General features: G+C 51.0%; 9 protein-coding genes across 9 annotated transcripts; 3 read left to right on the top strand and 6 right to left on the bottom strand.

Annotated features, from left to right (window-relative positions):
• Positions 1–1499: 1499 nt before the first annotated feature.
• Positions 1500–2487, bottom strand: N7477_002380 (SDR family oxidoreductase; the record flags this gene model as incomplete). The annotated part of the gene is made up of 3 exons (XM_056964043.1): positions 1500–1747; positions 1802–2185; positions 2238–2487. The coding sequence occupies 3 exons, from the start codon at positions 2485–2487 to the stop codon at positions 1500–1502; spliced, it is 882 nt and encodes a 293-aa protein (XP_056823996.1).
• A 1588-nt stretch (positions 2488–4075) lies between these two features.
• On the top strand, positions 4076–4671 carry N7477_002379 (uncharacterized protein; the record flags this gene model as incomplete). The annotated part of the gene is made up of 3 exons (XM_056964042.1): positions 4076–4271; positions 4320–4351; positions 4384–4671. The coding sequence occupies 3 exons, from the start codon at positions 4076–4078 to the stop codon at positions 4669–4671; spliced, it is 516 nt and encodes a 171-aa protein (XP_056823995.1).
• A 720-nt stretch (positions 4672–5391) lies between these two features.
• N7477_002378 (glycoside hydrolase family 130 protein) lies at positions 5392–6489 on the bottom strand (the record flags this gene model as incomplete). Its single annotated transcript, XM_056964041.1, has 1 exon — positions 5392–6489. The coding sequence occupies one exon, from the start codon at positions 6487–6489 to the stop codon at positions 5392–5394; it is 1098 nt and encodes a 365-aa protein (XP_056823994.1).
• Positions 6490–10398: 3909 nt separating this feature from the next.
• Positions 10399–10833, top strand: N7477_002377 (uncharacterized protein; the record flags this gene model as incomplete). The annotated part of the gene is made up of 2 exons (XM_056964040.1): positions 10399–10751; positions 10806–10833. The coding sequence occupies 2 exons, from the start codon at positions 10399–10401 to the stop codon at positions 10831–10833; spliced, it is 381 nt and encodes a 126-aa protein (XP_056823993.1).
• Positions 10834–11779: 946 nt separating this feature from the next.
• On the top strand, positions 11780–14136 carry N7477_002376 (J domain-containing protein; the record flags this gene model as incomplete). The annotated part of the gene is made up of 5 exons (XM_056964039.1): positions 11780–11809; positions 11878–11962; positions 12022–12248; positions 12322–13918; positions 13982–14136. The coding sequence occupies 5 exons, from the start codon at positions 11780–11782 to the stop codon at positions 14134–14136; spliced, it is 2094 nt and encodes a 697-aa protein (XP_056823992.1).
• Positions 14137–15276: 1140 nt separating this feature from the next.
• N7477_002375 (Zn(II)2Cys6 transcription factor domain-containing protein) lies at positions 15277–16448 on the bottom strand (the record flags this gene model as incomplete). The annotated part of the gene is made up of 3 exons (XM_056964038.1): positions 15277–16045; positions 16112–16209; positions 16260–16448. The coding sequence occupies 3 exons, from the start codon at positions 16446–16448 to the stop codon at positions 15277–15279; spliced, it is 1056 nt and encodes a 351-aa protein (XP_056823991.1).
• A 1212-nt stretch (positions 16449–17660) lies between these two features.
• Positions 17661–17910, bottom strand: N7477_002374 (uncharacterized protein; the record flags this gene model as incomplete). Its single annotated transcript, XM_056964037.1, has 2 exons — positions 17661–17834; positions 17866–17910. The coding sequence occupies 2 exons, from the start codon at positions 17908–17910 to the stop codon at positions 17661–17663; spliced, it is 219 nt and encodes a 72-aa protein (XP_056823990.1).
• A 418-nt stretch (positions 17911–18328) lies between these two features.
• On the bottom strand, positions 18329–20059 carry N7477_002373 (D-arabinono-1,4-lactone oxidase; the record flags this gene model as incomplete). The annotated part of the gene is made up of 1 exon (XM_056964036.1): positions 18329–20059. One exon carries the CDS (start codon positions 20057–20059, stop codon positions 18329–18331), a length of 1731 nt encoding a protein of 576 aa, XP_056823989.1.
• A 653-nt stretch (positions 20060–20712) lies between these two features.
• N7477_002372 (putative gelsolin repeat protein) lies at positions 20713–25745 on the bottom strand (the record flags this gene model as incomplete). The annotated part of the gene is made up of 3 exons (XM_056964035.1): positions 20713–20968; positions 21021–25440; positions 25583–25745. The coding sequence occupies 3 exons, from the start codon at positions 25743–25745 to the stop codon at positions 20713–20715; spliced, it is 4839 nt and encodes a 1612-aa protein (XP_056823988.1).
• Between the last annotated feature and the right edge of the window lie 473 nt (positions 25746–26218).

Here is a 26218-nt window from a genome sequence, read left to right as displayed (position 1 = left end):
GATGAAATTGTACAGGTCTTCCTAAACATGCCGAGTTCAGTATGTCAAGCGCATAGAGGCAGCAGAATAATCTGGTAGAAGTCTTCTCCTTTTGTGTGGACATGGACGAATGACAGCGATGGTGAAGACCTATGGTGTGCGCGTGACAAATAGCGCGAGATAGAAGTTCCGCTGATTCCTGTCGGTCTCCAGAGAATTGCGTGAAAAGAGAGGTCAATGATAAGGATTGAATCAGAACCAGTTTATCTCTCACTAGACCCAAGGCAATTGACGTATTCATTGCTTCTAAGAGACTCCGAGAGAAGTCGGCATGGGAGGTCGTGACTGTGGGTAGGTTGAGATACTGCTTTGCATTTTGGTCAATACTGGCAGCAATGCAAATTGACTGCAATAGGAGAATTTTCTCCGCAGAGTTGCTGGGCATGGCCTTGTAAGAGTCGATGTCTATGACCGGAAATATAGGATGAATGTTCTTCATATGTATCCGAAGGAGCTCCTCCATATCATTAGGAGCGGGTAGTACACTCAAGCATTGATCTTCCAGATAGGGCAGAAAGACTGAAGATATTAAAGGGTCAGGGCAAGAGATAAAGCTTGATCTTGATTTCTTGACCGCAAGTTGTGAATCGGCACTTCGCGCTGGTAACCAAACGCCAAGATCATGCCGCCGAATTGCTCCAGGATTCGAATCAGGACTTGCTGCTATCAAGAAAGCCCCTTCAGGATCCATGTTACCGACAAACCAAGATTCACCATCGATGCGAGGTCCTGGCCCATGTAGCTGGCTATCCGGTTGCGTAGCCTCAGCTGTATCGGTAGTATTTCCCGCACTTGTAGTCAACAAGGCCTCTTGTCCGACAGACTGCGAGCATCTATCGTTTATTGTATATTTCCGAGGTGACTGTGTCCCAGGCAAGCGGGGAGCGAGTCTAGGTCCATGGGCACAGCGCCGCTTGCGCTTGCGACAATGCTCGCATGCTCGGCGAGCTTGTTTGCGATTGCAGGGAAGACCCTCAGAATTATTTGCAACGAAGGTGAACATCCTCTCTCGATCTGCCATTTGTGATATACGACGTCTGGTCCGAGTGTGTATTCCTAGGGAAAGTGCGGGATGAGACTGAACTTGACTATTCCGCCCCGCTCCAGCGGAATTTCCCAATCTGGAATTTGGACCGCGCCATAGCTTGTTTATGGGGAAAAAGATCGGCCGCTGCCCCTCCATTGTTCTAAGTCCCAAATTCCGAGAATCGAATTTCAAAAACTTGAAATAATAGCGCTAATATTTCGCGAGGTTCCCAGATAGTTTGTATCAGAAATGAATCAAATAAACGCTGTACAAACTTTCAAGGGAAGATTCAAGGGGAGAACATGGTATATTTCAGAATCATTGAATGCAAGGCTATTTAATGCGATTCTATTTATTTGAGAATTACGCATCCATGCAAATTCAAGCTCAGAGTCCCGGTGTCTCATGCTAAGGCTGCGCTTTTCCATCACACCTATGGCAGGGTATAACCTCCATCAACGATGAGATCGGCGCCAGTTGTGTAGCTCGAGGCAGAGGAAGCAAGATATAAGTAGGCTCCCATGAGTTCCTGAGGCAGGCCTTCTCGGCCCATTGGGATTTTATCCTTCCAGAGACTTTTAGTCTCATTAGGGACAAACGTGGAAATCTCGGTCGCGATGTAGCCCGGAGAAACGGTGTTAGCGCGGGCAAATCGGACCCATTCGACTGCAAGAGACTTGCCTAGGGACGGTCAGCAAGGAACTCTCAACTTAAAAATTGGCAACAAAAACATACAAAGATGGATGACTCCGGCTTTAGCTGCATTGTATGCAGCCTGAAGTTGAGGAACATTGACAATATGACCGCTCATGGAGGCAGTAGCCACGAAGCTGCCGTACGTGAAGCCAATGAGTGGGTTTCCGAAAATATCCGTGTTTTCGGTCTTTTGTCGCTTCCAGTGAGTAGCAGCAGCCCTTGCACAATAGAAAGTCCCATCCAGATCCGTCTGAGTCACATTCGCATAGTGGTCAAGAGGAGCGTCCACCATAGGCCCCTTGGTCCATGGGATTCCAGAATTTGCGATAAAGATATCCAGACGACCTTTAAATTCGCGTACACATAGATCTAGCGTCTCTTCCACGCTGCGATTATCCTTGATATTGACTTGGTATGCTCGACCTAGGTGATCATTATCAGCAAGACCCGATGAGGGAGGAAGGCCATGACATACATTGGATGCCATACTTCTCCTCGATTTGCGTGGCTTCTTCAATTGCCTTCTCGTTTGTGTTGTACCAAATAGCAACGTCTGCGCCGGCTTCTGCGAGAGCATGTGCGACACTAAGTCCAATGCCGGAAGCTGCTCCAGTGACGACAGCCGTTTTGCCTTTCAATGAGAACATCTTCATTACGCTGGATTGCCCGGTAAAGGTATTATTGTCGTGGCAAAAGTTGCCGTTCATAATTGGTGCTTCCGCCATTGGACAAGATTGCTATGTTAGGCGAAGCAAAGAGAATGATATTTATGAGTGTGATCGAAATTCGTAGTAGGAGGGGTAAGAAAGACATCTGATGCCAATAAATAGGAAAATAGGTGGGATTGTTCTCTATCCACTTTGACGGATTATCATCTAAATAGGCTGTCGCCGCATTTGCGGAGGCGGAACTTTCTTTACTAGGAAATGCGCCATTTTGCTCTCCCCACAATGTGATTGACTACATCAAAGCTGAGTCTTGGCATTTAGATGTGCCACAAACGGCAGAAATGATGCTATCACAGCAGCCGCATCAGGTTTCGCTGGACCCGTGGCTTACGAACCAGATATCATGCATGCCACCTGATGCGGCTTTGGTCCCAGCAATGGGAAATTATGATTGCATATGTTACAGACATGCTTTAAGCTGGTTACCAAGCTTGTAGTGTTTGCAGAATTCGAAGTCCGCAGAGTCATCTTAATTTCGGACAAGCAGTCCCATTTCAGAGTTTCCCAGGCGAGATAGACGTGCTCAAAAACATTGAAGGGCAAACAACAATAGATAGTGAGTCGACCAATGAGCTCCTCTGACTTATAAAGCGGCTTTGTATTGACAGAGGAATCGACGTGGTCCTAAAAAAAAGACTCTTCATCGTTGTTTGTCCTTCGTATCATCGAGTTTCGACAACCTGGCGATGCACTGGCCATTGTAATGATTACAGAGAAAGCTGACATACTGTTGAGCTCTGTTTTTCGAAATCAGCGAAGAATCTGCCGGTGCGCATATTTAGTGTTTTATCATGGTTTTTCCTTTTTAGCCATTTACGGCACCCACAACTACTTGCCAATTTGGGAACTTAGTACTTTCCAGACTATTAGAGACAAGTTCGGGGCCATCAAAGACGATCATAATTTCACGCACCAAGTCATGGAATACTGGCATCGAACAAACCCTAAAGTCCGCCGAGAGCTCTTCCGGATATGGCTATTGCGCCACGGGCACAAACCCGAATTAGGTGCTTGTCATTTTCCATCAATTACTAATTGCAGCAACAAAGGCTTTTATTTTGAAGAATGGTGGAGCAAAAGCGACATGAAAGACAACATAGTGAACAGTGCGTTTAACAAATGGAATAATAATAAGATATTTCCTTGTCTAATTGACATGGTCAAGAGATCCCGGCCAACCGCAATTCTACTCCCAAAAAACTCGGCGGATGCGTGAGATCTCTAGAATGGAAACAAATTTTTACCTATTCAAACGCACCTAAAACCAATATTGTGTGATATCTGATTCACTCTTGTCTTCAGAATGAAACGTCGATAAGTTCGACACAATGTTGTTTTCTAGTCCCAGAGCGACCGCTATGATACATATATCAGGTCCATCCCGACAAGTGTCCGCATGGAAACTCCGCAAACTCCGCAAGAGCTGGAACGCCGCATTATCCGCAGTGCGTGGTCCGCTGTGAGATGGAAATAATTAAATGACTCAATTGTTTATCGAAACCCTATATAAGGGGCTCTGAATGCCTCTGCTATCCACTAATCTCCCTTGATTATAACGATCATAGACATCTACCATATCTTGACAATGGCGATCATTGAACTTATTTTTCCACGCGCGAAAACTGATGATGCGACTTTGCAACTGCTAGAAAAAGACTGGCCCACCTTGAGCAAAGGGTTGACCCATCCGAATCCCGGTCTACTTCACGCTTTTCGAGGATGGGTTTTGACAGAAGATGGAGAGAATGTTAGAGATTCTCACCGTGAATTCCTCCTCTTTGGTAAGTTCAGATGTTGGTAGACCTGTGAACACCTCTAATACTTTACAGAATGGAATGCAGCAGATTCATTCCATAATTTCGTCCGGTCTGAGCAATTTGCGGCATTCGCTAGCTCAATCAGGCATTTGGTGACCGGACCGCCTACCTGCAACTCTTCGAGACAAGCTCTTCGCCAAAAGATGCAGCTTCAGCACCAATTGTTGAGATTATTCGCACAGAGCTTTCCAGCTTGGAGAATGTCGAGGCCTCACTGCAAGTCTGGAAGAAGATGGAAAGTTTTCTCGTTAGTGAGGGTGGAGTCCGGGGTTGTACAACTTACGGCACAAGTTTGAATCTAGAAGAAACCACCGTCGTTGGTATTATCGGATGGCTGCATCAGGAGGTAAGATCTGAGATTTGATTTCCAGCTGTCGATGTTATGCTGACCGAGCTAGGACCGTACGCGAGCGTCCCAGGACGATGATTTCCTGGTTTTCCTGAATACTCTTAAATCATTTGGGAAAGTATCGAGCATCACGGTCGAAATTGATGCGATGGAGATGTAGATTCGTTGATAGGTATCAGAGGGGATGATTGAGTATAGAGATGTGTGGAAGAATGATGAATTTTTGTTTATTGGAAAAAGGGGCTATCTAGACTACTCACAATAGGAATAGCCTATTCCTTTTCTCTTAAATTCTTGAATCAACTACTAGAAATGTCATTAAGTTAGCTATCAGGTTGAAATCATCTCCATCACCTTGAATTCCACTCTATTGTGAAAAAAAAAGCATAGAGAGATAATAGAGCCTAAAGTGTTGGAATTCCTACGATACCTTCTCTGAACACAAGCACTTCACTTTCCGAACTTTGGAGAGATTGAGAAGACTTTCACAAGATGTAACCTATATTGGGCCCTTCATCAAACGCGATTGTTTACTGGGCAGTACCCGCCGTATATCTACTCGGCTCTAAATTCGGAGAAGACTATAAGTTTCTGTTCTGTAGGACAAGCTAGGTAGTGCAGAATGCGAAAAGTGCATTCGACAGATATGTGGAAGTGATAGGAGCATAAACATAAATTGCTTCAACCATGGACAAGAAGCCCACATAAGTCCAAATAGGTCCCCAGATGAGCAAATCACATCGAGATGTTTTTCGGCTGCACAGGGGTTTGTGCAACAGACAGGAACGCATCTCCCGATCCAAAATAGAGCAGCCACTTGCCCCTGAACTGCACCAATCCCTCACTGAACACAACATTATCCACCTGTCCGGTGATCTCAGTTGCCGTTGTCGGCTGCAAGAGCGGGGTCTCGAGGCGCGCAATAGGCGGGCCTAGTGGTGAATTCGCCGGATCAATGAGCATTTGTCCGGTGCTATATTGCCCAACTGCATAACCGCCAACACCACCTGTGGACATCCCATTGTAGATCTTTAACCACTTGCCATCTCGCGTCTTGATTGGGGGCGGTCCAGATTCCATTAGAGCCTGCTCCCAGACATTCAGAAGTGGGGCAAATGGTTGACCATAGCCTGAGACCTCCCAGTTGATCAAGTCTGTCGAGTTAGCAGTGTAGAGGTATGTGTCTCCAAATTGCATGTAGTAGTACCCATCAGGCTGTTTCTCGTCAATGATGGCGCCGCTCTTGGTCCAACCGATGGGGTTCGGAGAGAAGTACGTCACAGGTTGGCGCCAATTGTAGACAATTTCGGTGAAATCGGGTAGCATCGGGCCGTATTTCTTCCAGTGAACGAGATCGGTCGATGTAGCAAGACAGAGACGGGCCGTTTTTCCGTCGTAGGCCGTGTAGGTTAGGTAGAATGTGCCGTCCACACGAATGACGCGAGGATCCTCGCAGCCACCGCTCCGTTCATATGGCTCCGTGGCGTAGATGACAGGCTGGTCATACCGGGTGAAGTTGTATCCGTCACTAGACCAGGCAAGACCAATGCTGGATGTTTTCTGCTTGTCCTGGGCGCGATAGAGCAAAAAGACCTTGTCGTCGAGGACGATGGCGCTTGGGTTGTAGAGGTATTCGGACTCCCACGCATGATTGGGATCGGGTCTCATGATAGGATTGTTCGCGTACTGCTCGAAGCCGAGCAAAGGAAAGTAGGGTGCCGTGTAGTTCGCCTCATTCTGTAGCGATTTGGGCGTGATTTTGGGAGGGGTATTGGAGGAGTGGGCGACGGCACTTAGCCCCAGAACGACCAAAGGATGCAGTAATGCCTTCATCTTATCAGGAGAATTTACGACTATCACGGAGGATCGAGAACTGACTGGTTGCTTCTTGCCAGGAGTTTCAGCAAGGCGTTGGCCGCTCCTTTAAATACATGGAATCGACCATAATATGCTCTGCTGCACATTCAATACATGTCACTGATGCGTATTTTGGGATATCTATTAAGGTTCACATAGCTTCAGAAAACAAGCAACGAACGCGGGTTCAGAGTGAGCTAGTTGCCAATTTGATGCCCCTGCATGTTGATCCCTGTGTATTTTAGCCCTAGGGAATCCCAGTGCGAGATATATTTTGCTCAAGCCTTCAAACTCGTCTCCGTTATTTATCCGACGATTTTTGCGATCGGTGAATCGGGGAAAATGTCGGCCTCGGACGGCATTTTGTTAGTGTGGGGGTGAAGATCACTTCAATGCCACAAAGTATCCCAACTCTGCTCGGACCTGCTCGATTGTGGTCAAGATCGTACGTAACACACTCTCAGGGGCACTTTCCTAATTGATGCTCGTGAACTACTCAAGCTTGCCGCAAAAATACGATAATAATTTGGGGTTTCGAGAAGCATGGATCCAGCTGTCTAGATTCAGGGTGTCCACATGTATGATTTCCAGAATATATAGAGCCAGCGACGCTATGCACCTTACTCCAATACGCAGCTCCATGAAACAGCTTTGAGGATATCGCTGTGTCGGGTCTGCAACGGAACAGCAGATCGACTTGGCAGCTGAAAAGCCGAGCGCGCCAAATTCAGAGACAGGTTGTCCCATGAGCTTATCCCTGAGCTGATATTTCTCCTACGAGCCGTGCCAGACATTCCATTGGTGTATATCACCAATCCCACAATCTATCGTGCCGTGAACACCCCAAGGTAAGCTAGGATGGTACGGGACACTGGGCGAGTATTCGGCATCGACTTCAGAGAGAAGGGTTTCATAGAGGGTTCGCGTGGGGAAGTTTGCATTCGTCCAGCCGCCAGAATTGTCTTCGGAATCCCACGTCAAATTGAGCATCTCGGAGATTTGATGATCTTCCTTGTTGCCGGCATAAAGGACGGTAGAACAGTATTGTCGCAGTCGCTTGACGTGGTCTACAGCTTCCTCAGGATAGCACGGTATTGCTTTTGCTTGCGCGCAATTTCAATGTCATCCTGAGTAAATTATGTATCTATTTCTCTCCCTTTTGGTATACAGTATATAATTGAAGGTGCTCAAGAGCCCATGCTCTTGTATACCCGCGCCAGATCTGCGCCTCGCTGATACGCTTCACTCTCATCGATCACTTTGAAATGGTCAACTTCCCCGCAACGCTGTGTTTTGGCGTGACCCTTTTCTTGCCCAATTGTATTTCATCGCTACACATCTACGTCTCTGGTCCACATGGATTCAACCACATTACCCACCGCTAAGAATGTGGATACAGAAATCGTGTTTTAGCGCGGGGCCGAAGGTATGAGAGGCCTGGTCTCGGACTCTACCAAGAGCCAGCCGGAGGAATGTAAGGCAGCAATGGAGGCGCTGGACGAGAAACAGCCCGTTCAGGTACAAGGTGTCCAGGGCCAGGAGGGCCGATTTACCTTGGGCCAGAACTCATTCCAATATGCTCACCACGACATACTTGAACTTGACCGGGCCTCAGACTCGACACCTGGAACCATTCGTCTTTCCTGAGAAGGGTAGAATTTTTCACAATTTAGAAAGTGTCCAGATGATACTCAGATGTGTGTCTCAATCACTAAACCAATGACCAGAATTGGCATGCGATGCTTCGCAGATGATCCAGCCATTTTGGCGAATATTCCGCGCACCAGCACACAGCATACATTCCTAATCCACGGCAGCCGGGGCACTGTGTCCTCTAGAGTCAGTAGCAACCTCTGAAAACTGTCAAAAAAGATACGCTCGCCGCGTGGGGCCGGGAGAGTCTAGATTGGCGCCAAAACTGGATTTGTGAACCAGTTGGAGCTTCCCACAGGATGGAATGAGCGAGGCCTATTAGTCCAGGTTCAGCCCGAGACAGAAAGGAAGCATCTGAGTGGGCAGCCCCAAAGACGCAAATCCTCCGTCAGTGTGACAGCCAGCAAATTCCGGGGAGGTATGACGTTGCCTCATACGACTTGTGTGGAATCGACGCGGATGACTGGTTCTGCAAGGGGAGGGAGTATTGAGATCAACTTGGTTGCCTTCATGTAGGCCCACGTGTTGAATTGGACCGGTTTCAGGGGAGCCTGCACTGGACGGTCACAACTGTTTCATGACACTTGTGGTTCTTGGTGGCTTCGGGTGGAGTAAGAGAGGAGAGTGTTGTGGGTACTTCAGAAATTTTTCTCTTTTGTCTCCTATTTTCATCTCCGAGTGAATATTGTGTGCCCCTGTATGCTCCGAAGCACTAGAAGGCAGTGAGACACTACTTAGTTTGACCTGGACATCGTATGAGTTGGGAGAGAGCGGGCAATTGGAAGATGGTTCGATGTTTGTGATGTGGACTGTAGATACCCTACGGCGAATCAGAACACGTAGCAGACCTGATCCTCTTGAATCTAGACCTTTTTTCAGATGAGCAGCCCTAGTGAAAGCGTTTACAGTAATGAAAGTGATCTGCGAGCCCCATCATCTTCTCAAAATCAAATTCGGCAATCATCACTCGTCAGATCAAGCATGGAATGATCAATGATGTGGAGCGAAAAAGTCGCAGATCTTCGGCAAGTTTCAAGTATTTATCACGACATCCAGAACGTGGAAGTCGCATGGTCAGCGCGAGAAAAGTAGTGCCATCACCCATTCCAAAGGTTCCACATGGCTAAAGGCCGGATATTGATGAATGGTATAATTTGGACCGCTGCGGCCCCGGGTATCGATCTTCAGTTTGACGGCAGAGGCAGACCAGGCATGCCGCTCGCCTTTCATAACCCCCCCTATTCAACCGGGCCTGCAAGGGGAGCGTCGAGACCGAAAGATTTTCCTGGAGACCCACGTGTAGTCTGTAGAAATTGACGACGTTTCAGGGGAGTCTGCACCGGCCAGGCAAGGAATGTTTCAGCAAGGACTGCATGGTTTGCGTGGTCAGCGTGGTGGGCTTCTCCCTTGCTCAAGGTTCGAGAAGTCTTTTGGAATTCGGCAAAACTGAATCGCATTGGCCTACACTACGATTTCGGTATGACTGAGTGTGCTGATGAATTTTCAGCAGTCTGAGAGTCGGAGTCTAGCGAGTGTCTCCGAGATCGATAGTCCATACTCTTTGTTTTGATTTTTTTTCTTTGTATTTTTTTTTCCTTTTTTTTTTTTACTGGATTCTTTCTCTCTTGCTTCCCTTCTCCTTTTTTCCTGTTACTTAAGAGGGGAAAAGCCGGGTGAGACCACGCTATTCCGAATTCCCGTGTGTTCATAACCTGATGCGATCTCCGATTCGGTCCGCACGGCAAACCCACCAGCGTCGGACTTTGACTGGGCCGACCCCAAATTTTTGCGTCATTCCTGGATGCTTAGGCAGCGATTCTGACGCATTCCAGGCCGCAAATGTAAGCCCAATTGCGAAAATCACCTCATTGAATGTGGGAGAGTTTGGGTAGACCCCGCGATTCCAAATGGCTTGGTCCAAATCGCGCAATGGCTATCGCGTCAGTGACCTGAGGATCTGACGCATGGAAGCACGCCTTTCAGGGGGGCTAGTGCAAGGGTTTGGCGCCATTTTTTAAGGCCATTTGGTGATCTGCCGGACTTGCGAGGGGCTCCACTGTGGGTCCGTTTTAATTTTTCCTTACGTGACTCACGTCAACCGACTCATACCCCGTGGTTGTCAGGCCATACATAAAGGCTGCCTCACCCCATAAGAACTTCTCCTCCTTATCTCATCCTTTCCAGGGGTGAAGGTCGCTCCTTAAAAGTTCTTGCTTTGATTTTCCATTGAGAATGGGCCAGAGACATAACCGACGCCGAACACGCCCTCGACATCACTCCAGTCAAGAACCATCAGTCAATCAAGTTGCGAGCTTACCGGCAATTGCATCGCCTGTCTTGAGCCATCCGAGTCCATACGCCCGACCATCAGTTGCATGCAATTCACCTGGATCTCCGGCGCCAGCGACCCTCGCCCCTACCTGGCAATATGGGTATACCGCATGGCAGATCCGTGAAGCCCCTCAACAGAAAACTGGTGGAACCGAGGCTGCCCAGTACCGTCTCTTTGGCGGCGAGCCGGGCGACGATCTGAGTCTCTGCTATCGTATGCTGGAGTACTTCGGTGGACTCGACTTTATCGACTCGTGAGTAGATCTTTTGTGTTGCAGTCTTTGGATCCTTTTCTGACCGTTTATCAGGAGACAAGACTGCACTCTTGGAGATTGAGTGCGCGGATACGTCTGGATGTCTCTTTTTTCCAGCTGTTTTCTGAACCTGCAAAAAAATCAAAAATCATGAAACGCCTTTCCGACTGCGATGATTCACGAACATCTCAAAAAAAGCACCGCCGAATTTGGCCATAGGACTTAGCAACCTACGCCAACCCGCACCACAAATCGACTGACGCCCTGAACGCCAGATCACATGGACTACCCGGGTCCCCGACTTGAAGCAATGAAGATGCCCTGCATTGGATTGGTCCCTTTACACCCGGCCATGTGGATCTTGGTCCGCGATTTCGCGAGCCGCAAATGAGTCATGACGCCCGCGTGACTCCAGGTTGAGTTCGCGTACAACTTTTCGTTGGCGCTTGAGTGTCCCTGGATTCACGCGGTGAGTGACATGACTTGCTTGTACCGCAAATCTGTTCTGTCACCTCCCCAGATGAGGAAGTGGATTGTTTCTGTACATAGCGAGGACTTCGGCGGATATACTTATTCGATTCACTTCGACACACTTCGTTTATAGCTTAAAACTCGGAGCTTGAATATATTCAAATTATCAAAAAAAATATACTTTTCACGTAGACGAAAGGTGAAAGCCATACAATGCCCTGCATTAAAAGTCCCAACTAGTCTTCAATTTGCAACCCGGAGAAATCAGACAAGTGCACAGTTGTCCTCTGCTCACCGCCTTCACGCAAAAAGAGACAAATTTCCTTTTCAGGAAGGCGGTGGCATGTTCTTGAGGACACGGTCATCACCAGATCATGAAGAGCAATGCTCCCTGCATCGCTCCTTTGTTGCTTCAGGGCCATGATTCTGGCTCCCGTTTGAGATTTCTTTTGCCCTCTTTGACCTACTTGTGCCTAGTCCAAGTGGCCCTCACCTCTGCACTCTACGATCTTTTAATTACGCGGCGGCAACCGCTGTCGCCCTGAACCCGCCGCAGCATGTCGTCAGACTATACCTATGATGAGCAGGTAAGGCTTGAGAATGGATATGGAGCTTTGAAGAAGTGTGCTAACATTCGTGCTTTGTGCGCGTCTAGGGTCAATTCTTCCCTTTCTTCATCTTGACCTTGACCGGCCTGGTCACCCTTCCTCTCACCTATAACATCCTCCGACCCAGCAAAGGTGAGCTTGCGTGGATGTGTTGACTTTGAGGTCCATCAGCTAATCGCTCGCCATGGCAGAGCTTGAAAACACCGCTCCCCGCATTAAATCTGATTTTAAACCTCAACATGCCGAACTTGTCGAGGCACAGAAGCGCAAGCGTCTGCGCAAGGAGCGCCGAATTAAGCGCATTATTACTGTGATTATCGGATACGTGGTCATGGCCTGGATGGTCTATTTGATCATGGTCACGGCCCGAACCACCGCCAAACTTTATGACCCGTACGACATTTTGGGCATTTCAAGGGTACGTTGGCTTTTTCGAGCACGAGCGCGGGACAGTCTTGCAAAAGTCAAATCTAACAAATGAACTCATCCAGAGCGCCGACGAGAAAGCTATCTCCCGACACTACAAGCGCCTTTCCCTCATCTATCACCCCGACAAAATTCGACCCGACCCCGCCAAGAACGAGACCATTGAGGACTTGAATGAGCGCTTTGTTGAGCTCACCAAAGCGTACAAGGCCTTGACCGACGAAGAGATCCGCAACAACTATCTCCAGTATGGCCACCCCGACGGCAAGCAGAGCTTCAGCATTGGCATTGCTCTTCCTAAGCTCATTGTTATGGATGGCAATGGAAAGTACGTGTTGCTGGTGTATGGTGCCCTTTTGGGTGTTCTTCTGCCTTATATTGTTGGAAAGTGGTGGTATGGCTCTCAGCGCTACACCAAGGAGCGTGTTCTGGTCGCCAGTGCCGGTAACATCTTCCGTGAATACAAGGAAGATATTACCGATGGTGGTATCATCAACGCTTTGTCTTCCGGCGAGGAATTCAAGGATATGCTCAAGGGCGCTCAGGCTGAAGCTGGTCTCGCGAAGCTAGAAAGGAATGTGTTGTCTGATAAATGGGCTTTCCTCTCTCCTAAGGACCGTGAGGCGATCAAGCAAATGGACAACACCACTCGGCGAAAGGCTCTGGCCTTACTGTGGGCTTACTTGGGCAGAATCGATCTTGGCGATGCTACTCTTGACGCGGAGAAGTACGAGGCTGCTCCCATTGCTCTCTCCTTGGGCGAGGCCTTTACTGCGATCGCTCTGGCTTTCGGCAACCTTCGACCGATCATCGGTTCTTTCACGGCCTCCCAGAACTTGATTCAGGCATTAGCCCCAGGCGCGTCCCCGCTTATGCAACTCCCCAACTTCAACGACGCTGTGGTTAGGGCGGTGGAAGGCGAGCACACCAAGGAACACATCACAGTTCAGCAGTTCATGAGAATGCCTGAGCAACAACGGCACCGCCTTACTGTGGGCGCTGGTCTTCTTTCTGAGAAGCAGTACTCGGATGCTATCACTGTTGCACAACAATTGCCAGTTCTGGAGGTTTCCAGGGCGTTCTTTAAGGTCATGGGCGAGAAGGTCATCACTCCTAGCAGTCTGGTACAACTGGTTGTGAAGGCCCGCTTCATTCCACCTGGCTGCACCGAGGTGCCGGCCGTGAACGAGCTGGATCTCGAGGATATTGACCCTGATGAGGATGATTTGGACGCTTTGATGGGCCGCAAGCCGGCCAAGAACCGCGCCACCAAGCTCGTCGACGGCAAGAAGGTCGAGAACACGGTGGAAACCATCCAACCCCCTCTAGCCCATGCCCCCTACTTTGCCCGTGACCATTCCCCCCGCTGGCACATTTTCCTGGCCGATGCCAAGCAAGGCAAGATGGCCGTTCCACCATTCACTTTCACGACATTCGACAAGCCGATTCTCGACGAGGCTGGCAAGCCCACATTCAACGTTCAGACCCTCAAGATGCAGTTCCAGGCTCCTCCGCAAGTGGGCGACTTCACCTTCGTCATGCATATGGTCTGCGACAGTTATCTGGGCCTAGACACCAAGATGGAGATTACGCTGCACATTGACGACCCAGCCAAGGCAGCAACCGTGGACGAAGAGGACGAAATCAGCGAACCTGACGAGGGTAAGTTCTTCTTTTTCGCCTCTCTGTACTCCTTTTTTTCCCCTCTGCTAACTTCTCGTCTAGATTCTATCGCCGGCCAGATGCACGCGCTCAAGACCGGCCAAGCGCCGAAGAAAAAGACCAGAAAGCCTTCCGACTCCTCCAGTGAGGAAAGTGACACCGACGGCGACGCTGGCGATACTAGCGACACCAACACAGAGACGGAAGATGAGGATTGATCCTCGTCACCATCGTTCACGGATTGTACTGCAGACCAGTGCAACACAGCTTTTCATCTGGGACTGTTTTATGTTTATTGTCCCATCGGGTATCCGGCGTGATCATGTTTCTGTTCTTTTTGTTTTTTTTTCCCCCCTCCCATCTATATCTACGGTTATGGTAGTTTGGCTTTACTATGTATTTCTCTCTTCTTCGCTTGCATGTTCACATATCGCATCCGTCCAACGCCGGAAATTTAGACGTGGGAATACAAAAACCATTTTTCTCGAAGATCTCAAAACTCCTTGTTCAAACTTGTCCGTACATCGAGGCTAGAGTGTCTGTATTCCCATTCTGGGATCCTTTGCGCCGCACTGTACCACGTCGAGACTCTCATCGCGCACAATTATCAGCGCCCGTGTCCCAATGTTTCAATGTTGCTTGTCTCGATCAGGTTCCTGGGTTGATGCTGGGATTCCGTAGAGGTCAAGATGTCTGTGCTTGATGTTCCCTTGCCGATGGACTTTCTTACGGGATGAGGCTGGGGGCATTGTGCTGGGATCAGGTAGGGGTACGAGTACCGGGAATCCTTCTGGATATCCTTCCCAGTGAGATACATTGATTAATCGGTTCATTGATGCTCGTTACTATGTACTGCGACTGAAATCATCCAAGACCCCCCTCAGGTTGAGATCAGAGTAAGAGCAAATCTATGAACCTGGATGTAGGATCTACCTGCGCCGGGATTGATGGGCCTAAATTGTGATGTGCTGAGTATCTCAGCTGGATCTGAGATGGGAAATGGGAAAAGCAGGGAAATGATCGGGATCTGATTATGATCATGGCTCGGGCATGACTAGGGCAATGTACCTGACATTTTCCAAATGCATGACCTGCTCTGTCATTGGGTGATACCCTGAATATATAGGGAAAGATAGTGGTAAAGATCTCAATCTCATGCTCCTGCTCCAATATGGATATCCTCAGATAAAGGGTATAGGACTCTGTATGGAAGATGAAAGAAGAGATGGAAAGTGAATATTATGAGTGAGAAGTGAAGTGAAGTGAACAGAAGAGAATCGAATTAAAGGCTGCTCGGCAGCCAAGGCCAAAAAAATACTTCCCCCTCCCCCAAAGATTGAAGACTCCAATGTAGGCATCTATCCCGAGGGGAAGCCCCAGCCTGGAGTGAAGCCAGGATAGAAGGGAATATCTTGAGGCTGGAATGGGAAATCACCAAGGATGTCATTGGACATATTGCCCAGAGAATGACTATGTGCCTTAGGCATGATACCTGGGTGCATTCGAATGGCGGCCTTGGATTCCTGGTGATCTTGCGTACTGCAACTTCCGGCAAGGTAATAGGCGAACGACTGATCAAGTGGCTGTCCATTGGAGGCTGAGGATTTGGTGGTCAGGTCCACGTTGGGAAGGTTCTCAGTCGATGCCAAATCCGGCCCACCGATAGAAGATCGTGGCATGGTGATCATCTCTTGATATCCGGCCTCTGCGTAGTTGTACGGGGTCTGCTGAAGGGATTGCATATCCCACTGCCAGCTAGAGTTACTGCGCGCGGTCATGGGAGTTGATATTGGAATGCAGACGGAGGGTCGGGACATTATCGTCAGACACGGCTCTGGGGGAGTGGCAGGCTCCGGCGATGGCTCGGCTGTGGCGCTACATTCGGTGGACGTGGAAAGCAACCGAAGGTATCTCAGATCCTCGGAGTCTTCGTCGGGCTCGTCTGCGTTCTCCTCGGCTTGTTTGATCAGACCTAGTCGGTCGAGAATGGCGTGTGTCAGAGGGTGGCCATCTGGTGCTTCTGCTAGTGCTTCGCCTGGGAAGCCCTCTTTGCTGACACAGAGTTTGTATAGTTTCTGCAAGGCTTTGACTACCAGTGAGTGGTGCGATTCAAGCATCTCAACAAATCTGTAGGCCAAAAAAAGACCGTCAGAATTCCGGTCGGATCGCAATATCAAGAAGCGCTCTGCTCACCCGCGGGAATAGATCTTGGTCTGGGTAGCCTTTCTTTCACGGAAAAGGCAAGGGTGATTGTACACTGAGCAGCGGTTACAAGGCTGTTTCCCATCACACTGCAACAATCAGCCTCTATTCTCGAGAACGGAAAAAGCGCGACTCAAACCTTTGTCTTCTTGACGCGGCACCGGTCACAGGCTTTTAGGACATGCTTGCGCTTGACCCGAAATACGCGTGGGTCGCGTTTATCCTCGCTCGTCCGCGAGCGATGCTCCAGCTCTGTCAATGAAGCCACAGCAAAATCATCAATGGTATGAGGATAGCCCTTGGGGCGAAGCTTTGGTTGCCAGGACATAGTACCTGCAGTCAATCTCCGCGGAGTGCAGGCACCCGAGTAAGAGTAAGGATCAATGGGGCTGGCGAAGACGAAGTAAGAAAACAAGAGTTGAAGCTTTGGCTAGCAAGGGAATTCAAATCAAGCAGGTGGGGTGGATGATATGGAACCCCAAGAGAGTTCAGCCGCTAGAGTTGATATCATTGATTATCAACGTGTGTTGCAGAGAGCCGGGGCCAACCCCCTCCTCGCCCCGCACACCCCCGTGGAATGATCATACCCCGCGACAGAGGCAGACGGTATAGATACCAGAGGTACCAGAGGGTGACGTGGAGCGGTCTGTCAGAATATCAACCGGTGCAGCCGTTCCAGTGTCTCGCGACACCTTGTGGCTGTGGTCGGCACGAGGCAGGGATCCCCGCGCGTTAAGTGGAACCGAGGGAGGACAGGCAAGGCAAAGGAAGCTCAGCACACCCGAATGCTTCTGAACGCACGCACTTAGTGAGCACACTTGATGGACACGGTCCGAGCCGCCAGTGGATCGGACTTCACGGCATGTTTTCCATGGTTTGGGCAGCGAGTGCCCCGAAGATTCGTCCGTGCGGCAATGACACCCCGGGGGTCACGTAGGGTACAGTAAGGATAGTAACGAGAGTCACGTCTTGTCACACGGGCTAGCACGTGCAGAAACAATGGCTCAAGTAAACCAAGCCGTCAAGTTCCACTTCGTTCCATTCTTGACAACAAAAGGCACCAAGGGCTGAGCACTCGGGCCCTCGATATCACCTGACATCCTTGCCAATGGAAACGTGGTACGGGGTGATATGCCCAACTCCCAGGGTAATCCCGGGTTGACCGGGTTGCGTTTTGGTCTGCACTCTGCAGTGGATGGTTTGCCCTCCCAGAGTCACCCGCTCCTGGGGGCCTTCTCCCGTTGGCACCGTGGGGCGTCTGAGGTGAGCTCGGCCTAGGGATGTTGTTCCTGCCCTGGACATTGCGCGCCCGCCTCAGTTGGAACCGATTGTATTTTCGTTCTGAGGAAAGGAAAGACGGCGAAGCACGAGCAACCGGTCAGAGATCAGATCTCCCGCTAGTATTGGAGGACAACATCACTGAGAGACGCAGCCCCAATCAAAACGAGTAGATCTTCATTGATCACAGATCCCTCGTAGCTGTAGCTGTAGCTGTAACGATAGCTTGGCTGCACAGGCTGCAACAGGTGTGTGACCGCCATTATCCTACGAGTGGGGGGAGGGCATCACCCCGAACCCCGGCGATGGTCCAGGTGCCCGAGTGTCCAGGTTGTTCAAGCGAGTCGGCTTTGGCGTCTTCGTGTCTGCTCGGTGTTTGGGGCGTTGGGCTGGGATTGGAGAGCATTGTAAAAGCCTTGGGAAGAGAAGAAGAAATCTGAAATAATGTTATTGATTTTCAAACTCACGTAGGGCGTTGGCGTGGAGTTCAGGTGCCGTTGCTGTTGCCGCATGCTGTACGTGCAGACTTAAGCAGGTACTTGCGTACTTTCACACTTCGCATTACATGCACCAATTTGCGATTTTACTGGCTTTTCAAAGCAGTTCATCTCAAAGATGATCATGAGGTCTGGGAAAAAAAAAGAAAACATTGCTATGTGCAGTGGTGCTATCTACGGCCCGGTCTGAACCAGCCATCCCAAAAGGGCGTGAAAGAAGGAGGACAAACGAGCCCGAGAACCGCTTCATTTCAGAGATCATCTTTGAGGCCCAAACCTGTCAGATCGACCTTGAAACTAAAAGGTCTTAAAGAGGCGGGTGATTCACCCTGCGTCAAGCCAATGTCATGTCCAGGTCGCCGGGCCAGATCAGTAGAACTTCTAGGTAACGGCGATTCACTAGACCACATGCTGTTGGTCCGTTTCGAGATTCTCATTCGGAGTTGTCGGGGAGCAGAATGCTAGCTTCGCCTTTCACAAGCATGTCGAAACTTTCCTCGCTGGTGGCTGTCGTCGGTGGACTCGGTGCTGAGTGGTCCGGCTCTTCGTACCTCGTTTCGCCCGCGACCCCATGCGAGCCGTGACCCTGCCATCGGCGATCTCCAATCCACTCGATCCCGTCGCCCGCGCCGCTAATGTTAGGCGTGCGGCGCTCACTCTCCCGCTCGAGGAGAGGCAGCGGCTCTGCGTTGGGTGTATGTTGATTCTTTGACTCGAGCAAGGGCAGATTGCGGTGGTGCCATTCGCCCAGGAACATGCCCTCCGGATCAACGTCTTGTCGCACCTTCAACCATTCGTCCATGTCGTCGCGGTATAAAGTGCCCAGTTCTGAGGGGCCGAGAGTCTTGAAATTTTTGGCCCAGTGAGGTTTGGCGCCCATGTCCCGCATGAGCCATTCGAAGGCTTCGTAGTACCGCTGTCTGCAAGGCGGGTCACGGAGATACGGCCGATAGAGAGTCGCATTCAGGTACAGGGTGGGTCCATCACGGCAGGTTGGGTCGAGAAATGGGCGTGGGTTGGGATTGTTAGTCGAGTCTGACACTCGTACTTCAATGGGGCAGTGCACCCAGAACCCCTTAGTGGGGAACGGAATTCCCGATGCCTTGAGGTCGCCGTGCAGCCAGGCAGAGAGGCGGCTGATCGCTTCGGGTCCCTTTTCCAGAGGAAGCGCCCATTCGTTCACAAACTGCGAGTACAAGCAATTCATCAACAGACCCTTGCGAGCTGGCTCAACGGCCTCAGTGACCGTGGATCCGGCCTTGAAGCCATATTGCATGCCAAAGACAAACCACTCCACCCAGGGTAGAATGCGCGGCGCATAGGAAGACAGCGCAAGCAGATTATGGTAGATGTGGTATCCAAACCAATCGCCGTAGAAGTTCCTTGGCGGCGCGCGCAGTGGGAGGTCCGTAGCATCGGCGCGCCAGACAATCGCACTCTTTTCGTAGGGCAGCCACCATACACGGACGAACTCGTGTGATGTCCACAGACCCGTGGTCCACTCTTCAAACACCTTCCCCAGCGTGTATCGTTCCTGACGCCATGCGATATTGAACGATCGTCGCGCCCTGAAAGTCACCTCGACGATGATTCCCAGCGCGCCAAGGGAAACGAGCGCCGCGCGGAAGAGAGACGGGTTGTTGGTGGCACTGCAGCGAACCAGCTGACCATTCGGCAGAACCAGGCTCAGAGCCTCTATGCACTCTGAGAGCAGTCCATGGCGCAGCGAGCTACCATGTGTGCCCGTCGCAATGACTCCCGCTATTGACTGGCTGTCAATGCTGCCAAGGTTCTTCAGTGTCCACCCTTCTTGCTCCAGCCGTATGCCCAGTTCATTCAAACGTATGCCTGCCTCGACGGTAACCAAGCCAGTATCGTTATCAATCTGCAGAATGCGATTGAAATCATCGAGATTAACAAGCCATGAGGACGTGCAGGTAAGGTCAGAGGGAGAGTGTCCACTGCCGACAGTGACAAGACGGCGACGACAGCGGCGCGCGAGAGTCACCAGCTGCTGGATTTCAGGGATAGACTGAGGGCGAATATACAGCTCGGGTCGGGAGAAAAAGGTCTTGGCCCAAGTGTGGTGTAGGTGGTCAGTGGAAGCGCGGAATGGAAGCGCGGGATCGAGCTTCGACAGCTCGTGGGAAATCGAGAGATCCATGGTTGGTTCAAAAGGTCACATCCTCTTCATATTGTGATAGAATAGAGATCGGGTAGTGGGGGAAATTGAAAGAGAGCCTAAAGAAAGAAAAACGGGACGCTAGAAATGTCGCCATGCGATGAAAAGCAAGGCCCACCTGGATTCTCATCGTGGGATTTCCCGATCCGTCGACCCCGTCAGGCCATCGAGAAAGGACGCGCTCGATCTAGACTGCGGGTCTTTTCGATCTGATTCCAAACTTTACATGCCCCCTGGAGGCCGGCTTAATAATTCTCATCATTGTACATGATATGTCATGCACCTGGGGAAGTATAAAAGGAAGATCGCGATAAGCCGACCGCGGCAGCCGGAGCTCGGAGTTTACAAGGCCGAACTGAGGTGGGCTCGATCGATCGTCCTATAGACTAGCTCATGGGTCTTTTCTGACAGGTCGACTCTACCTTTCTAGGCGGCCACGACCTGTACGTGAAAAAAATAAAACGAAAAAAAAAAATATCTCAAGCGTTAGATGTACATGCCAGATGCTCCCACCATGCTCCTCTTGGGGACAGTACACCAATGTACAGAAGACTCCTCCCGCGAATGCTCTCTTTACAACCCGAAAATATGCACAGAGAAAAAGGGGGAAATGCAAGAAACACAAGACAAGAAAACTATTCTCCGCGCTCCTGCGAGCGAATTGCTTCGATCGCCACGTCAAGAGGGAACACGCAGGGCGCGTGAATCGATCGCCGGTCCCATTTGCGGAATGCACTTTGACACCGATCTGGAACGCCGCCTAGTGCGACAAAGCTCTTCGGGATAAAGGGTCGGTCCTGAAGTGAAGCTGCTAGAATGCCATACTCATGTGCGAACACCACGGCCGATGCAAACTCGGCTGACTTTTGTGAGGTGTGATCGCCGACGATGCTGCGATAAAATGTTAGGCAGATTTACAGTGAAATGGTTTGAGAGGACTTACACGTAGATCTCAAAGAATGTATCAAGTACAAAGACGTCACGTTCAGTGAGATCCTTGAAACAGAACGGCTCGATTTCCTGCACACAGTCGTTCGGTCGGACGACTGGTGAGCCTGAGCCGGGACGGCGCATGCCCCAAAAACGGGTTGGCTGGCCGAGTTGGTGATCAATGCGAAGAAGCCGAGTACGATAGTGGTCATACTTCGACTTCAATTTCCAGTACTCTGGTGTCATCAGCGGATTTGTTTCATTGGATCCCGCAAAGTCATCAAAAAAGCAGTCGGGTTCTTGACCCTCGTCGACTTCCTCAAACTCGCCCGTTAGGCCTAGGTCCATGCTGATCAGGCGAGCTGCGCCAGTCTCTTCAGGACCGCTGCCTTTACCTTTCCACAAGTAGAGCTTGCCGAAAGGAGCGGAGATGACGAAGGGGAAGCCGGAGCAAAGGTTTCGCAATGAGTAGTCAACTTCATCAAAGGCCATCTGGCCCAGATGCTTTCGTCCGCAAAGCATGTATAGAGACGACGAGGTATGGCGAGAGTTTTGTCCGCGACGAGTGATGATGATGCCACCGAGAGCTTGAATGAACCGCACCGGCTCCTTTCCTTGCCTGATGAGCTCTAGTTTGCAGCCATTCTCTCGGGCAACCTTGCGAGCGAACAACTGCGCATCGTCTAGAGCAGCCTCAGAGACATCGTCACCGCACCAAAGGTATACCTCAGAATGATTGCTGTTGTGCGCCTCAAATAAATGCACGCAAAGGTACATGCTGCCCTCGTACAGAACGTACTCCTGGTTGACGGGCACCTCCTGCCGCTTGCCATCACCAGTGAATTCCCAGATCTGACGCTTCAAGGTTCGGATCTTTGCAGCATCAGCTTGCGTAGTGAGCATCAATTGCGGATCAATGTCCATGCGATCCCGGGAGCTAGGGAATGTTTTGAAGAAGTTCCCAATCACCTCTCGAGCATCTGCTGCTTGTGCAACAAGTGACGGAGCAGACATCTTTCGCGACAGTCTGTGGTCAGCAGGCTTGCCCAGGGAATACTTAAGCTGCTTGGAAGATTCCGGCGGAGAAGGAAGTCTCTTGTCTTGGGGAGATGAGGTTGCAACCATTACACCCGGAACGTTCTCTCGGAAGCTCGTTCTGAGAGGAGATGGCGAGGCTGAAGCGTACCGCGATTGCTGGCTCCATTGATTTCGGGGTGCAGGAGATGGCGAATGGGAAGGTGAGGGACTGGGCTTTGGCGGAACGGGAGGTCTGGTCGATGGGCTGTCGGGTCGCGGTGATTCGATATCACGGCTCACACTGTCTTCGGAGGAACGAGTACTGGAGTCTTTCGGAAAGCTCGAGGAGATCGGCGAGATACTCCTCAGCCTCTGTAGTCCGCTGTTGAGCACATCCTGAAAAGTGGTTGTGGTGTTTACTGGCGGAAGGGGCTTGGCAACGGGGCTCTCTATTTGAGCGGGTTCAGTATCGATGACCAAGCTTTCCCTTGACACACTCTCCGACTGGGTTTCCGAAGGAATCACAGGCTCGGGGCTTGTCTGGGGGCTGAATTCAGGAGACGAAATAGCACCAACCTCGGTATCCTGAACAGATGAGACTGCGGTAGAAGCATCTCCCTTGGGCAACCGTCTCTTGGGACCTCTGGCGCGACCTTTCGTAATGTGGGTCAGAGGCGCCGCGGGTGATGAAGGGTCGTTTCCTTCAAGGGAAGAGACGACAACCTCTTTCTTGGGTCCTTCAGCTGGCAGGGGACCGCGTGACAGCAAGCCTACTAAAGCAGGGTTGATTCGGCCTGCAAGTTTTCCTTGTCCAGACATGGACATGACCGGAGAAGCAGCCCTCGCAGCCGCAGCTGCAGCGGCTATCCTAGCAGATGGCAAGCCACGCATCGAGCTCGCCGACTCGGTGGAGCCCTTTCGTTCCTTCTCCATGGTCGGTTCAATGGTCTCCACTATATCATTGGAAGGTTCATCTTGACTTGGGCTCAGAATCGGGCTAGAAAGCGAATCCCTAACCGCCGCCTTAGGCTCACTGAAAGTTGGAGAGAGTCCTCGAGGCGCCTCCATGTCGATGGCGCCTCCAAAAGTGCGCGCAGGGCTAGCCAGCTTATTTGGCGACGTTGGAGTGGAGCCAGCATCTTTGGTGGCGGGAGACATTGGCTCATCGGTACTCGTGCGCTTGAAGCTACTCGACTTGGTCATGGTGTGACGCTTCGCAATAGCTTCTGGAATCACTTCAGTCGGGACCTCTTTATCCTCGATGGTGTTTCGCCTGATTGAGCCTCCTCCAGCCTTCATCGCCTCTTTCGTCATCACGAGACTGTGTCTAAATTCATCAACTCGTTCGGTCTTCTTAGGACCTCCGGTGATATTCAAAGCAGCCTTGCCCCGTAGGATATTACCCTTGAGTTCGTCCGGTGCCTGGTAGTTGCGAGTTTCGGTCTTCTTGAGCTTGCCAAAGACATTCTTGAATTCAGGCTCCTTTTCCGGTCCGCTATCCTTCACGACTTCTCGCTTTCGCAAATTTGCTCTGAAATCAACAACCGGAGATTGTTGCTTGGGCTTTGGCGATAAAAGTGCTCGAGAAGGGAGTGAGAAATTTGGCTTCGGGCTCAGATTGAGAGGTGGCAGCTTCCGAGTCGGTTCTGGGGTTGAGAGCTTCACAGGCTCCGCCTCTGACTCTGGGGGCTCAGACTCTGGTACAATTGGAGAAATGGGCTTCGTCTCTTCCTCCACTTGTTCAGAAACAGGCTCAGGATTCGTCTCGGGCTTTTCTTCGGGTATCTCTTCGGAACACTCCTCGGAGAGCCCTTCGGTTGGCTTGTCCTCGGCTGCTTCAAGCTTCGTCGTGGGCGGTTTTCCAGTTTCCACAGTAGGAAATGGGAAATCTACGACAGCCTCCTTGGTCTTGCCAGCGTTGGGAGTGTCAAATACTGAGGGGGCAGCAGAAAGACTAGGCTTCTTGAAATGACCGCCTGGTGGGGGCGTTCGCATCAACCCAGCCGGGGTGACTTCCTTGAAATTCCTCACCCGTCCCATATCAACACTACCCCTCGACTGACGTTCTCTGACCCAGGCAGGCTGTTGGGGCGTTGCCTGTCGTGGAGTCTCGGGATTGGGTCGATTCAGAGCGCTCTCCAGCCAACTGGCCTTGTTCGGGCTCCAACGTCTAGGATCCATTGTTCTCGAGGTGAACGGGCTCGATGTTTCTCCGCTTTGACTGTCGACAGTGGCTGTGCTCGCAGTCCTGGAGTGACCATAACGGACCGATCTGCTCGGGCTGCCCTCAGAGCGGAAGGTACTGGTATTCCCCGTGGGTGTCATGGGTCTATCAATGGACTCCGAAGGGTGAACTGTTGTCTCGCCGTAGCTCGACCCAGGACGCTGAGTAGGTAGCTGCGAAGTGTCCCGGTTCAACTGCAAGGCAGAAGTGGTAGGAGCTAAATCACCAATACTCCCGGTCAGGCTGGGGGCCGCAACACTATTACGGTGGCTAATGATGGAGTTGGACCTGCTTAGTCCCTGTGGGAGTTGAGCGCTCCATCGTTTGGAGACACTGTCTGATCGCCTCATCATAGCACTTTGCACAAATCCACCGAGACCCTTCGTGGGGGACGTCGAGCGAGCCCGATCCGGAGACATTCGTCGTTGTGGTGGTGGAGTAGGTACCGATTCGACTGAGAGGGGCTCGGTGAGGGTCGGATCAAGTTTTGGGGCGTCCGTTAAAGTTGGCGGCGAATCTAGTTCACCTGGCGGGGAGGCTGAAGACACACTTGAGTATCGTTTGCTGCTGCTCTCGCCAATCGTGGAAGCCGTCCGCGGCGGCGACAAAGGTATTTCCTCTGCAACGTCCGCTTTTTCTGGTTCCACTGTCGACTCGCGGCTCATTCCTGGCAATTGACGGCTCATACCCAACTCTACCTGACTACCTCGCCGGTCCTCTAGCTTCCGGAGTGCTGGCGAGCCCAGTCCTCGGTCTGGGGTCTGGCGAAACCAGGATGGATCTTTCGATCCAAGCGAGTTCGTAATCTGGGCTCGCGACGGCAAGTTCTCATCTGAGTGTGGTGATGCATTTCGCAATTGACTGGATCGAGTGGGTGATGTGGAACCAGGCGATCTGTTACCAAAATCACGCGAATCCCGAGATGACGGGCGTTGCTGCCACGACAAGGTCCCCGTTCGACTTCGCTGCAAGGTGGGCATCGCTCGTGGAGACTCCATTCCCGAATCTTGCACCGAACCACGTCTCTCATCACTTCTGAGAGTATAGGTCGATTCTGAAGTCGCTGTTTCAGGGTCTTGTGTCTGCACCGTCGGCTCGAGATGCTCCGGAGGCTCGATGGAAGGCTGGCCGAGGACGATACACTCAGCCTTGAGGGATTTAGGGATGGTGAGCCGGCGATCGATCGTGCTCGCTCTGCAAACAAGTGTGTTAGCATACCATCCGATGGAGGGGTGTTTTGTTGGGGATCCCATAGTAGCGCGGGGCTGTCATTACGACTAGCTCGAAACAGACCCCAGGTACATTAAGGGCCTAGTGGAGGGGTTCATATATACCAGCTCGACGGGCCTGTCTTTCTGCGCGACCCTGCAGGATCTCATCTTCCAGTCTCTTGGTGCGCTCTTGATCTTCCTTGTCGCGCTGCTCACCGAGTTCTCGAATGCGCAGCAGGAAATCGTTCACGTCTTCAGACCCGTCAGGGTTTGTTGTAGTCGCCATGATCCCGTCGCACGTTGCCACAAATAGGCAAGCTCTTCAGGGAGAATGTAGGCTCCTGAAGGGACGGGAGTGGGTTGGAGGAGAAGTGGGAAGTTGGGGACTCAAGAGCTGAGGTGTTCTCCGCCCTGCTTAAACTAAATGGGGATGGATCATTGGCTCCTCCGATCTTCACTTCACCAAGAGTTTTTTCTCTATCAAAGTTCTGCAGAAGCAGACTATAAGACTACCCTCGAGTTTACACTTTAGCAGTCCAGGCTACAACACACTTGCGTAATACGGCAGTTTCCTCGCCAGAATGGCATGTTTGTTTACAAAATTGGTGGAGCGGGATCGCTTCCAGGTTCCGCCCCGCAGGTTTTCGGCTTTCCATGCTGGATCCATGGGTTTGGCCGCAATAACGAATTTTCACTTCTAGGGGGTTTTAAGGGGCGTCGAGAGCTCGGGGTGTCTCTGTTCCACAGACTGCATATACC

This window comes from Penicillium maclennaniae (assembly GCF_028827695.1).
Source record: "Penicillium maclennaniae strain IBT 15551 chromosome Unknown utg000003l:1.0-5670915.0:1.0-5674809.0, whole genome shotgun sequence".
Lineage (NCBI taxonomy): Eukaryota > Fungi > Ascomycota > Eurotiomycetes > Eurotiales > Aspergillaceae > Penicillium > Penicillium maclennaniae.
The sequence above is the reverse complement of the archived record's forward strand: the minus strand, read 5'-3'. Positions and strand labels throughout refer to the sequence as shown.